The 15,460-nt window shown below is 26.9% G+C and overlaps 1 protein-coding gene across 1 annotated transcript in view; it reads left to right on the top strand.

The window, feature by feature from the left end:
* The window catches only part of LOC119682666 (Down syndrome cell adhesion molecule-like protein Dscam2), a 93,511-nt gene that overhangs the window by 5,815 nt on the left and 72,236 nt on the right, over window positions 1-15,460 (top strand). Inside the window, exons 2-3 of the mRNA XM_038096156.1 lie at window positions 5,830-6,006; window positions 8,307-8,456. Coding sequence (XP_037952084.1) covers window positions 5,859-6,006; window positions 8,307-8,456 — 298 coding nt within the window. The 5' untranslated portion in view covers window positions 5,830-5,858. The remainder of the gene's footprint in view (window positions 1-5,829; window positions 6,007-8,306; window positions 8,457-15,460) is intronic.

The raw sequence follows: 15,460 nt of genomic DNA, 5'->3' as shown, positions 1-15,460 counted from the left end.
AAAGTACATAAAAAATAAATAAATTATCTATATAATTTAAGAATCATTTTAATTTAATTTTTTTCTTTTTCTTATCTATTGCACCCTTTTGTTTAACAATTGTTTGCACTTGGTTTTACAGTCGTTTCACAACACTATGAAGAGGATATACATAAAGCATTTGTTATACGTGGCAATTCAGCCATATTGAAATGTGATATACCATCGTTTGTAGCCGATTTTGTTAGTGTTGTATCCTGGCATACCGATCAGGATGATAATTTCTTTCCCGGCACTGAATATGGTGTGTTTTTGCTGGCAAAAAAAACTATAGATATTATAGTTAATTGTATATAAAATAATTATATAAACTATATACATATAAAGAACCTTGTATATTATTATACACCATATAACACTTTATATGGAACTTATGAAAAATTTAACTTATATACATAATATTATTACAACAGAACTATTGAACTATATAATCTAATATCTAACACACAACTAAAATGTGATGTACAACAAATAATCAACACCCTAACAAATTATATTAAAATTTAATTTAAAAAAAACATGTATAGAGCACAGTTGGATAATTGGAGCACACAAGTTTTCCAAACCGTGTTAAGTGTACCAAACTGCAATATAAACAAATCCTTTTAACAGAGTTTACAATTTAACTAGAATAACACCCACACAATTTGCTTGTGTGTGCTGAAGAGTGCTTCATTGCACCTCTAATCAAATTACACAATATCTTTGAACACCATAAATAAACAATTAATCGAAAACAGATATGAGTACATCAGGGTTAAAGCACTTGCACATTCAAACACTTTTTTGCAAATACATGTATATGAAGAACAAATAATTGTGCCACCTCAGTTGTTCCATGTCCTTGCTTTTAGTTTAATATTCATTGTTTATTCTCTTTTTATTCGTTCATATAAAACAAAAAGTGGGAAGTTGATTCTAAAGTTTGACAAATCATTTTTCATTTATTTTCATTTATTACTATTTTCGATCCATTTTCCTAGTTGTCGCCCAGTATTACGATATCGATGTTAATAAAGCCTATGTAATACGCGGCAATGCTGCCGTACTGAAATGCGAAATTCCATCATTTGTTGCTGATTTTGTTAGTGTAGTTTCTTGGCACACAGATGCAAATGAAAACTATATACCTGGGACTGAATATGGTTTGTCCACTTATCTTCAAATGAAACTTAAAAGAGTATAAGTTTTACATTATATATTATAGATGTAAATTAAGCATAAATTATCCTTATGCAATATCAAAACTCCCATTCTTATTTTGCATTATGTATTTTATTTTCTATCCCATATTTATTTAATACCCAAACACAATTTTTATTTGTTTTGATTCATTTAAATTTCCCTTTTAAATTTTTCTTTTAATATAATCATATAGTACGAGTATTGTAACTTATTGTTACATGATCTTTTCAATAGGGAAGTGTACCTGTGATTATTGTTTGGTACGCCACAGAATGCATTCTGTACCACAACTGACACTAAAATAAAAAATTTGAACCAAAATTATTGAAAAAATTTTCCACTACGTGTAGTAAAGTTATTAAGCCATTATTCCTTATTCCTTCGCCTAACTTATACATGTAATTAACGCTTAGAGAGCGCAAGTGCACACCAATATCACTAAAAAACCAAAAAAATATATATATAACAAGTAGTGTCTACAATGAAACCGCAGAATAGTCATAAGAAAAAATTTCTGCTAAAAGACAAAAAATAATAAAAATTAACGCAACTGACAACAGTACATTTGTAATAATATATATTGCTAAGACTCTTCTGTCTGATATTACCCTTACAATATACCCATCCCACTAGTCTCAAGTAACTGATATATGCTTCCACCATCACTTACACTATTATTCACTCCTTTTATTCACTTTTATATCATTATACTTAGTCCTACTTATGCTATACCGCTATAGCCACTATATAATTCCCTTAGAATATGAATCTCAAAATTTCAAATTTGTTTCCTATAGATTTTTATTGATTTATAAATAGCATTTTTTTATTCTAATTTAATCTATTTATTTATTTATAAAAAATCATTTTGTGCATTTTCATTTTATTTTCATTTAAGTTTTTCAAATCACACAAAAATACTATTCGTTTTCATATCATTTAACAAAATTACTTAAATTTAATCTCTTAAAGCATTTTATTAAATTTTTTTAAGCCAGAATGAGACGACTTCTATTCTATTGCTAATTCGTTACCCTTTACCATTTTAGATCTTAAGAAATCTTCAACTCCCATTAAGTAAGTTTACAGCTACTTCTACCTTCTTTATAATTGGCGTTAAATAAAAATATAATTAAATTTCAAATTTTCCCACCATAAGTAAAATAGTCTTTAAAAGTGCAGTTTGCAAGAGTGCTCTCAGGGAAGTTTCGTGTTGCATCATAATTATCGTCTTTTACATATATTTTGTTTATAAATATTTATGCAATTACTCAATTGAAGTTGCGTTGTGTGAGCAATAATTACTTTTATGTTAAAATGCTTAGACACAATTTCGTAGAATGTTTATAATTGCAGTGATTACTGAAATTTTTTTATCAATTAGAATTTCTTTCATGCCTGGGTGTTCAAGACACTTTCATTACTGCGGTACATGTTAGTTTGATGGCGGCTAGAGTCTAGCCGCTAGAATCACACGAGCACGCTTCAGTGCATTCTTCACACGCGTTCGAAGCATGTAAAGTTGGCCGAGGAACAATGTGATTAAAGTTACTGCCATTAAATATACTGTGGTTAATAAATCTACTGAAGAGGTGACAAATAATTGCTTTAAAGTGCATTTTACAAATATCTGAACTAATTTGTGGTACCACAATTTTTTTTTCGTTTCCTGTTCTTTTTTTTTTTTTGGTAACTTAAAATTTTGGCTCATTTCCTCACACCTCTTTCACTTCATTACAGTCGTTCAACAGTTTTATGAATCGGAAGTAAATAATGAGTATGTCATTAGAGGTAATGCTGCTGTACTTAAGTGTTCCATACCATCGTTTGTCGCTGATTTTGTTCAAGTTATATCCTGGCAAGACGAGACTGGAACACTGTATGCAACGTTGGGTGAACAGCAGAGTACCGGTATTCAAACTAATTCGTCTTAAAAACATTTTGTACTTTGAGTGTGGTTTCTTGCTTCTACACAATCCTTTCCATTTATTTTATCATACTTTATCCATATCATATCATATTTTTTTAATTTTTAAACCATATTCCAGTTGTTAATCAATACTACGAAGCTGAGGTTGTTTCCGAATATGTGATTAGGGGTAATACAGCAGTTTTAAAGTGTACGATACCAAGTTTTGTTGCCGACTTTGTGAAGGTTGAAGCTTGGTTAGCTAGTGATGGATCAGAGTTTTTACCAGCTGAAGATTTTGGTATATAGTTAGTTTAAGTATAAGTATAAATCGTAAAGTTTATAATACACACAAAAATGGCGTAAAGTTAGTTTAAATTGTTCCATATCCTATCACTTTTCTTAAAATTTAAATATTTATAATCAGTTAAAAAATATTTTAATTAAATAAATTTTTAGTTGTTAATCAATTTTATGGAGCTGATATATTGATGGAATATGTTATAAAGGGTAATGCAGCTGTTTTAAAGTGTTCTATTCCATCATTTGTGGCAGATTTTGTGCGTGTAGAGTCTTGGATCGATGAAGAGGGCACAGAGTTAAAGCATTCTGATAATTATGGTTCGATTAGTTATTGTTTTCTTTTTAAATCCTCTAATTGCAATAAAGTATAACTGTTTATTAACTGTTTCCATTCCATAATGTTCCTGTATAAAATATATAAATTTATTTTAATTTAATTTTGTAGTTTAAAGAGTCTTGAGTAAATTTCTTAAAGGGAAGTTAATTTGTTTAGTCCTTGCTAATTATTTCTATATAACTAAAGATTTATTTATATTTTTCTGATTATGTTAACATATAGAACTTGTCATATATTACAGTTGTTAATCAGTTTTATGAAGCAGAAATTATGAATGAATATGTCATAAAAGGAAATTCTGCAGTTCTAAAGTGTTCTATTCCATCTTTTGTTGCCGATTTTGTACGCGTTGAATCCTGGATAGATGAAGAGGGCACTATTTTAAATTTTTCTGAAAATTATGGTGCGATGGCATTCATATTTATTATTAAGTGTTATTTATTAGCAGTGTAGTAGTTCCAAAGTCAAAATATTCCCAAATCTAATTAATTTTATTTTATTTTTTTTGAATTTACATCCAAATTCTTATACTTTCCGTTTATAATATAGTTGTTTCGCAATTCTACATAACTGAAGCAGAGAATGAATACGTTATTAAGGGCAATTCTGCAGTTCTAAAATGTAAAATTCCTTCTTTTGTGGCTGATTTTGTGCAAATAGAAGCTTGGGTTGATGAAGAGGGTGTAGAGCTGTGGCGTAGTAACTCTACAAACGCTTATGGTATTAAAAAGTGTTTTTTTTTGTCAGAAGTTATTAATGTTCCAACCTTACTGTCTCCACTTCCTTATATTCCTTTTCCTTGACTAAAAGAAAGTGTTTCATTTTCTATGTTTTTCATTTTCTGTTTGTTACGTAGTTGTGATACAATCCTATGAATCTGAAGCAGACAATGAATATGTCATTCGTGGAAATTCTGTAGTTATGAAATGTGAAATACCTTCCTATGTGGCGGATTTCGTGTATGTTGATTTATGGATGGATTCTGAGGGTCGCAATTATCATCCAAATGATAAAGAAATTGGTATTTTATATTCTGTCTAACTTGGCATGTCTGAAGAACGCTGTTGCGCTGTTTAACTTTTGTGAATAATTCAACTCCTAAAAACAATTTTAAATATTTCTTTTAAATTTAAAATTTAAAATTTATTTTAAAATTTTATTTTTAATTTAAAATATTAGTTGTTCATCAATTTTATCAGACCCGTGTAATAGACGAATTTGTTTTACGTGGCAATGCAGCCACATTAAAATGCTTAGTACCTTCATTTGTAGCTGATTTTATTGATGTGGAAGCCTGGATAGATGAAGAGGGTGTTGAGATATATAAGCCAAAAGATAACGAATCGATTGGTAAATCAATGTATAAATTTTAACTATATGAAGTAATTATAAAATTTAAATCTATTTAAGTTATTTAGACATTCCTTCAACTCTTCTTTTGACTTACAACCAAATCTTGTTGTATTTTATTTAATTTGTTGAATATTTTTCAATATTTATAACAATACGTCAGGTCTTATTATTGTAATAGTTTTGAATAAATTAAACATTTTTTAATTAGAAGCATAAGCAGTTCAGAGTTCCACTTAAAACCTGTTTCACGAATAAAAAGTTAATAGTTCTTTGATTTAAACTTAATTGTTTTAAACTTGTATATTAATACCCCTTCTATCTGTTTTATTTTTGTAGTTGTTAAACAATTTTTTGAATCTCAAGTCTACGATGAGTATGTCATTAGAGGCAACGCTGCTATATTCAAATGTCAGACACCTTCTTTTGTGGCAGACCACATTGATATTATAGATTGGATTGATACAGAAGGCGGCATTCATACACAAAACAGCACTGGTACTAAGAAGATATTAACATATTAGTGATAAAGTGAATTAGTTTGAGTTAAATGAAGGGGGAGGTATTCTTAATTATATTTTGCTTTTGAACTTTATTGTGATATTTTTCCTTATTTAATCATATTCTCTTGTCTCCTCAATTGTTTTTTTTATTTAATGCTATATTTTTTGTTTATTTTATTTCTTCCATAAATATACTAACACAGTTGTACCACAAGCTTATACGGTTAACGTCATGGATGAGGCAGTTTTACGTGGCAATAGTGCCATCCTTAAATGTCATATACCCAGTTTTGTAGCAGATTTCATATCAGTTGCATCGTGGGTTGATGATGAGGAAAATGAAATTTACGCCACTAATGAAAATGGACATTTTCAAAGCGGTAATTGCTTTACCATAAACTTTCTCATAAACTTACTTTTATATACAATATTTTTAAATGTGTTTGCTGTTCCAAAATTTTTAAAATTTATAGGTTCAGAATCCACCCCTAATCACTTAAGTTTGTTTGGGTCGTTTAGGCGAAGAGTTATTAAATATGACGTTTGAAGCTTTATTTTGATTTATTTATTATTTACAATTTAAACAATTATTAAAAAATTTTCTTAAGGGCGTTAGGAAGTGTTTAGGTCAATTATTTTTTTATTTATATTTTTCTTCTTATTTTTATTATTTTTCCTATCAATTCGTCTTCTTTTTTCGTTTTAACTTTTTAATTTCTTTTTTGTTTTTTTTTGTTTTTTTTTCCTTTCCCACATAACTCCTATGCGCCTATAATATCCATAAGCCATTCCAGCTTGCCAATTACCATATATCCCCCTTCATGTAGAGCTTGTATATGGTGTATATATTAAATAATAAATTAACAATAATGCTAATAAATTAAGTCACAACTAATAGTCTTGTACATAATTTCAAAGCATAAAGATATTAGCATTATTGTTCCGCATGTCAGATTTAAGTTTAAAAGGGAATTATTTTCTACTTTATTTTCTAATACAACAAAAATTGTTTTTGAAGAAATTAAAAAAATATTATATGAAAATAATTTCCTTTTTTTTAAAAAGCAATACAATTTAGATATTTTTCAATGCGATCTGAAAAATTCTACTTAAAAATGAAATAAAATTTTGTAATAATTAAGAAAGATATTGTCAGTAAAATCAGCAAATGTGAAGTTAAAAGACTTCACATTGATTGAACATTTTTTTTAATTTTGAAGAGGACAGGATGCTTTATAACTAGGCGGTTACAATGTTGAATGCAGTGGCGATTTTATAAACAATTGAATAGAGAATAACTTCTTAGAGTCACAGATAAAATATAATCAAATAAATCAGATTTTGATTCAAATTTTCACCCTAAAAATTTACTAGAAATAACTTAAATTCAGAAAAAAAAAATGAGTGAAAATATATATACATATATATTCTGAAATTAGTTGGAAAAATATTTGTTGACTATAATAAAATGCTATTAAACACAATGTAAAATGACTGAATAAGAGAGAACTTCTCAGAATTCTAGTATAGTATATTTTGTGCTGTATATCCTTAGTAACGTCTATTATTTGTACAAATAATAAAATGTTTGAATATCACATATTTTAAAAAGAAACTATAATTAATTATCATAGAGCTGTAATTAGGTATGATCAAATTCTTTATAGTTGCACCTGTTATTATTGGTGTGGAATCTTGAAATTTATATCGAGATACGATGGTATACGAGTATTGGCGTACTGCTATTTACCTTGCAGTATATTTATTATTAAAAATTTTAAATTTTCGCTTTTAATTTCATTTAATAAAAATACAGAGTTGTAAATAATATTTATTATTAGAGAAGATTTTTTTCAAATTCTTAATTGGTGATATATTGAAATACTTCTAGAATGTATTGCTTTTTATAATAATAATTTTATATATACATATTTATTGTTAATAGTAAATGTCGTGTAATAATGCTACAATCTATATTTATAGATTCATTTATCTATAAATATTTTTATATGATATTTGTTACTAAATTTAAAAAAAAATCAATAATTTGCAATTATAATTAATAAAAATCATTGTTCATATTAATATCTTAATATAAAAAATACTTCATGAGATAATTGCGTATGTTTATTTATTTTAATTAAATTGTAGCATTTTACACCTCATTTTATATCACAATTAATTAATAAGCATTTTTGAATTATATATGTATGTATGCATGGTTAATTATAAGCTCAACTACACTGTAAAAAACTAACTTCTGTAATAAATTCAAAAAAATTAGTAACTATATTAAATACAAGTAATTAAAACCTAAAAATGAAATTTAAAATTAAGGCTTGTATTTCTTTTTTTAACTTTATTTCAAAAAAAGCACTTTAACAAATGACATGATATCACATATTGCATTCAATATTTTACAGTGTAGTTTGTATATTTATTTTGCTATATTATATAAGTAAGACTTAGAAAAAAGAAATTTCAATAATTGCGAAAATATTCATTTTAAAAATTTTTTATAGAAAAGTTTATTAGTTTTCAAAATTAACGTTTATTGAAATTTTTTTTTTCGATTCATATTATTAAAAACATTTTATAAAAAAATATTTTCATAACTAATTAATTTTTTTTAATTTTTTGTCTCAATTTTACTACAAATGCTACATGCTTACCTCTGCAGATGGTAAATATTTAGTATTGCCTTCTGGAGAATTGCACATTCGCGAAGTAGGACCTGAGGATGGATATAAAAGCTATCAATGTCGTACAAAACATCGTTTAACTGGAGAAACAAGATTGAGTGCTACTAAAGGACGTCTCGTTATTACAGGTAAGTACACAGTTAAATGTTTCTAATTTTTTTGTATGTTATGTTCATAAGTTATGTTAACAAAAGTATAAATTTTAATCTTATAAATTGTTGATAATATAAACGTTTTCTTAATTTTTAATGTTTATATTATTAACAATATTTGGAGATATTGAAATTTTAATTTTTTGTTATATATAAAATTAAATTTTAGTAATTATAATGGAACTTCCCTAAGTCAACTAAGTTGTAAGAATTTGTTTACATGTAAATTATAGTATACATGTTTTAAGTATATAGTACATAATATATCAAGACAATAGAGAATACGCTTTTTAATTTAATACGCGTAAGAAATACTTAAAACCATTTTTACTCCCAAAATGTATTAATTTTTTAATTTAAAGCAAAATTCAGTAATTATTATTAGCTTTTAATTAAAGTTTTCAAAAATATTATTATACTTAGGTATTTTCTTTGAAAGTATATTAAACCAGAGCTTATTTATTAGTTCAAGAAAATTTAAAAAACAATAAAATATCAATATCAATAGATAGTCTCAGAAAGGAGAATAAAAATCAAGGTTGACAGAGTATGTAGAGGTTTTATAAAACGAAATTAATTTTACCATTAAAGAGGGAAATTCCATTATATATAATATGTTAGCAAAAACAACTAAAAATGTTTTTTACATATTATGATTTCGAAAATAAAAATGATAATATTAAAGTAGTAAAGTTGTAAAAAAATATTTAAAAAATTAATAAAATAAGTTGTTTTTGGTATCATTGACACATATTTGTAGTATTTTCAATACACTGGAAAAGTATATTTAATGCCATTATAAAAACGAAATATCTTTTTAAATCCAATTTATATATACATAATCAATTACTTGCATTAACAGACTTAGTTTACAATATGATAGCAAGTATATGTATGTCCATTGCTATGAATTTACCACTTAAAAAAATTTTAGAAACAAATCTGTAACAATTAAGTTTTCTGTTTCTGTTTAGATTATATAGATTAATTTTGTTTCAAAATTGAAGTCCGTCTGCACAATATAGATTGATGGTTTATTGATTTGAAATATTACATCTAGTAAACTCTTAAAGCTATCCAATCTTTCTCTTATATAAACCAATTGACAGTCATATAAATGAGGCGTATTTTTCTACAAATCTACATATTTCAAGAATTATTTAATTAATACTTAAATTTATACTATGAAATTGTAATGGCTTAAAAATACTTTTCGGAGAAGATATGTTTTAAATAAATATTAATTTCAAAAAAATTTTCTTAAACACCAAAGAATTACTTTTTAAAGTAATTTGAAAAAGTAATAAAATTAAAAAAAAATTATAAAATTATTTATTTTTTAAAACATGTCTTATATTTAATTTTAAGCATATTATAAACCGTTCATAAAAAAATTTTATTTCAATTTAAAAAAAAAATAATGAAATATAATATGCTTAAAAGTTACAGTTATTATATATATTAGTTTGTAAGATATATGCAATAAATTTAACAACAATATTTTGATTAAAAATTTTATTCATCTAAAGCAATCAAAAAGATTTTTAGCTTAAAATCTTTTTCTTTGCAATAAGCGCTTCCCTTTTAATTTGTTTTAATAAAAAATAAATCCTAAAAATGAGTTTTTATAATTAATTATTTTTAATATAAATAATTTAATTTCATTTAATAACGCGGGATCAAAAAATTGTTGTTCCTTAGCCTAAATTGAAAACTGCCTGAATGTTGGGATAGGGTACCCTAATGATCGCGATAAAATCGGTAATAACAAATTGTTAAAAATGATAAATATTTTGAATTAACGTTAAAATTAAATTTGTTAAAATTAAATTTGTTAAAATTAAATTTGTTGAAATTAAATTGTGATTTTTAAAAATTTGAAACACACATATTTAATAATAATGCTTGACTTGAGCTTGAGTAAATGGAGCGCATTTTTATGTTTTTCTGAATAGATTATTCATTGTTAATATCTTTTAATAAGTAAAAGTCCTTATCCTACAAACTTTTATTTTTAAGGTAAGTTAGTTTTACATATAAATATTTCATATTTTAAATAAAATATAAATATTGATTTTACTTCTAATTTGAATAATTAACTGTTGAAAATGACATATGTAATTTGCAGAACCGGTTGGTAGGGTTTCTCCAAGATTTCCTACCCTCCAAACCAGCAGTAGTTTCACAGCAATGGCTGATCATAGTTTAACACTATTATGTCCTGCGCAGGCATTTCCCTCACCTATGTTTAGGTAGGTTTTTAAATTACATTATTTTATATCTAATCTAAAGTTTTAGCGAATGATGTGAGTGACTTGGTTATTTATGATATTTCGACTCCACATGTTAAAGACAATTTGTATCCCTTAACAATCTCCACTTCATGCAGCCAATTTCTTACTTAAATTTCAAGTTTGTTTAAAATAGATTGCATTGTTAAGAATTTTCCACCAATGAGTCTTATTTTGTGTATTGTTAGAACCTGTTGGAAGCGTTGCACCACGTTTACTTACTGGAAATGATATTAAAGTTTTAGATTTTGGTTTAACTTTACCGGTCACACTATTGTGCCCTGCCCAAGCATATCCAGTACCATTCTTCAGGTAAGCCTTATAAATTTCTTATAATATTTCTTAACAGTGATATTAAACCAGATTCTAATTTTAATTGAAACTTCTTAGTAATTGCGAAATAATTCGTCTCTATTTTATTAGAAACATTTGGCAAAAGCAGTTATACAAAATTAATTAAATATATTAAATCAATCGATTAAATCATATACATTACCTAGAAAGAAAATAAAATTTTCGAAAAATATTATTAATAACGTGTACATAGTATACAATATAATAGTTATAGATTTTTTTAGAATAAAATAGATTAATTATTCTCATAGGTGTGCGGATAGAGTTCTCCAAACCGCAAATAATGGAATATAAATCTTTGATTAATTATCATTCGCACAATTTTCAGAACCTAATAATCCTATTCCAACATTCAATGAAAGGAGTTTTCTATTCCATTATATTCATTCTAATTAAAAACTTCACTCTATGTGCAGAACCAGTTGGTAGTGTTAGTCCAAAACTGACTAGTGGTGATGAATCCAGAATTGTAAAAGTTCATTTTAATATGAGTGCAACTTTGCTTTGTCCAGCACAAGCATATCCGGTACCATTCTTTAGGTAAACAATACATATTTTCAATTGATGGATTTGTATAAAGTCTTTAATGCAATAGCGGTTCCTTCCCAACATTCTTTGTATTAAATTTTCACATACACATAGCAGAAAATATTTTTTTATGTCTTTTGCATAGAGCCAGTAGGAAGTGTCAGTCCCAAAATAAATGCTAATGAAGAAAATATAAAAATTATGCGTATAATGCGCAATCACAGTGTAACATTACTATGTCCTGCTCAGGCCTACCCGGTTCCAATTTATAGGTAAACACTGATAAAAATTAGTAATATATTGTGATAAATACATACGATTGAACAGTAAAAATCCCAACAAGGCTGTATATTCAATTTAAAATACGTTTTCAAAATGAATAAAATTACTTGCGCTATATTTAAGAGCCTGTCGGCAGTGTAAGTCCAAAAATGACCGCCGGAGATGATGCTATCAAAATACCTAAAGTAGCTACAAACTTTAGTGCTACACTATTATGCCCTGCTCAAGCATATCCGGTACCATTTTATAGGTAAATTAAGAGCGTATCCTAGAATTTCAGCGGTTTTCATATATAAATATATATATATGCATGCTATATAAATAGAAAAATAGATAGGAATTTAAGATTAGTTTTTGTAACTTTTCTACCGAAGTCTAATTATCATTCATTATATTTTTGTTTACATGAAGAACCTGTGGGTAGCGTTGGTCCTAAACTTACATCAGGAGATGACTCACGTACTATAAAAGTACGTAGAGAATATAGTGTAACATTGCTTTGCCCTGCGGTAATTAGTATATTTTTGTGTCTGGTTTAATAATAAAATATAATATAATTTTTTTACATACGCTTTACGTAAGTGATCAAAAATATATTAATCATTCTGATCATTAATAAAAAACAAATTTTAAGTATGAGTTCTCAGTTAATTCCTAACATATTAGGCAGTTTTTTTTTGAAAGTCTTAATTGAGTTATAAAGTATATAGTAGCGTAACGTATGTTTTTAGAGCCGGTTGGAAGTGTAAGTCCAAAAATTAACGCTGGTGATGATTTTAAGCACATCAAAGCCAAAAGTACTTTCAGTTTAAACTTGTTATGTCCTGCACAATCGTATCCCACACCAGTCTACAGGTATTATTAAACTTTTCTAATTTCAATAGTTTACCATAATCTCACAAAATAAGTATTTGCGAAATCCTATATACTATTTACTATATCGCTCATGTCAACCTATAAACAACATATCTTCTAAACTATCATTACGGCAACACTTTCTCAACGTTTAATAAAAATAGTTTAAGACTGTTAGTTTGAATCTATTTTTTATAACTTCCAGAACCTGTCGGCAGTGTCAGTCCAAAAATAAGTTCTGGTGATGACTTAAAGCATGTAAAAAGTCGGAAAACTAATGGCTTAAGTTTATTATGTCCAGCTCAAGCATATCCAAAGCCAACTTTTAGGTTAATAAATATATCATTTAATTGTAGATTGTTATCCCAACGTTAGGTGGTTTAAAATAATCGTAGTAATGTATACATTGGAAAATATTATTTCTTTTACTCATAGAGCCTGTTGGCAGTGTAGCTCCAAAAATTAATTTTTTGGAACGTTTTAAAATGATGCAAGTATCAGCTTTTACGAGTACAGCGATATTTTGTCCTGCACAGTCATATCCTGTGCCTGTTTTTAGGTATGATAATTTTTATGTTTTTACAATAGTGTAAACCGTATTACTCTTACCCTTCCAAACATTCAGTATGTTTCGTTTTCAACTGTATAATATTTTTAAAATGTAATAATGTATATTACATCCAGAACCGGTTGGTACCGTGCGACCAAAAATTAATCTGCAGGACAAACATCAATTTGTTGATATACATGAAGAAGAAGATTTTGCTCTATTATGCCTTGCACAATCTTATCCAGTACCTGGTTTTAGGTAAAACTTCAATATTGAAAATATTTATTTACTAAATGAAATTTGTTCCCAACTATCCCAACAGTAGTGCAGTATTTTCTTATATCTTCCATTTATAATATAAAATATTTTTGCTAGAACCTGTTGGTAGTGTTAAACCCAAAATAAATATACAGGATAAACTGCAAACACGTGAAATTCCATTGGGCAACAGTTTTGTGTTACTATGCCCAGCACAGTCGTATCCCGTTCCAGCCTATAGGTAGTTTAAATTTTCTTAAAACTTTGAGCTTTTAACATCAACAAATTTATGTTATGAATTTGAAAGGTATTTAATATTTTGATCTAATTAATGGTCATTTAGATTTTCTTCAATTACGTGTCTTCATGAGTATTTACTACTAACATATATCATTGAAGAATTAGGTATTATAAAATACATATAAGCAAATGTTATAAATATAATTTTCTATTGAGCAGTTTTCAGAATTAATTTTCGATTCTTTTTTATTGTTCTTCACAATATATCTTTAAAACTTCATATTTAAATATTTTAGAACCTATTGGTAGTGTTCCGCCAAAAGTAAGCATAGATGATGAAGTGTCTAATGCTCGCACGAAACTGGGTAATAGCTTAAATCTGAAATGCCCAGCACAATCATATCCAATACCAGCATATAGGTGGGTATTAAATGTCTAAACTATAAACTTTAAAAGCTTGGGATATCTTCTTGTACTGATTTCTCCAAATAGATATATAACACAAATAATATAAAAACCAGTAGATTATATATTATATAATTTTATGTATAATTTTATTTCGGAAATCATAGTTTTAAATAAAGTTAACTCATTTGTTAAGGTGGTTTAAAGGCAATATATAAAAAAATTCACAATACGTTTGTTTTCTCTCATCGCTCTTTTTCTCTCATTCAAGCGGTTTTTAACAAAACTTCTTTAATATTTTTAAAACGTATTTAATCTACTATATTTTATCAGAACCAATTGGAAGTGTTCCACCTAAAGTAAGCATTGCTGATGAACTATCAAATTCTAGAACTCATTTGGGTACAAGTTTAAGTTTAAAATGTCCAGCGCAGTCATATCCGATACCAACTTATAGGTATGTGCTTATACAAAAGGCATATTTATTTATTAGAATATTGGTTGAAGTTCTTAAAAACAAGAATTTTTTTTCCTTAATTTATTAAAATGAAAATAATATTACCATCTAAAACGAAAGGAGTAAAGAGTCAATATTCTTTATGTGTACTTTTGACATAAATAAAAGACGCATTCATGCAGTTTAATCAATAAATCAATACTTCGTACTTAAAATCAATAAAATATATTTACTCTCCAATTATTTATATATATCACAGAACCAGTCGCTAGTGTCCCTCCCAAAATGAATTTATTAGAGAAAGTGCGTACTATGCAAGTTCACGTAGGTGCAGAATATGCAATGCAGTGCCCTGGACAAGCTTTTCCAGTGCCGGTTGTAAGGTAATCCTAGAAATTGTTATATTAATATTTTGTCAGGTTTAAATTCTTGATCGCAGTAAATTTTATTAAAACAATAAGAAAGGATTCAGGTACCCTATTTCAATCTTCGTACAGTATTTGTAACAATTAAATAAATTAATTTTTCAGAATTATAAATACTTATATTCACTTATTTTGATTAAATTTTAATAATATAATTATAGAACCACTTGGTTCCGTACCACCAAAAATTATTAACGTACATGACAAATATCAGGTTGTATTATCTAGAGAAGCCGCCAGTTTTGTAATGCATTGCCCAGGTCAAGCATATCCAGTACCAATTGTAAGGTAAAGTTTGCAACCAAATTATATATGTTCTCAAAAAATTCAGTCAG

Source organism: Teleopsis dalmanni, chromosome 2, assembly GCF_002237135.1.
Source record: "Teleopsis dalmanni isolate 2A chromosome 2, ASM223713v2, whole genome shotgun sequence".
In the NCBI taxonomy this organism is placed as follows: domain Eukaryota; kingdom Metazoa; phylum Arthropoda; class Insecta; order Diptera; family Diopsidae; genus Teleopsis; species Teleopsis dalmanni.
The sequence above is the reverse complement of the archived record's forward strand: the minus strand, read 5'-3'. Positions and strand labels throughout refer to the sequence as shown.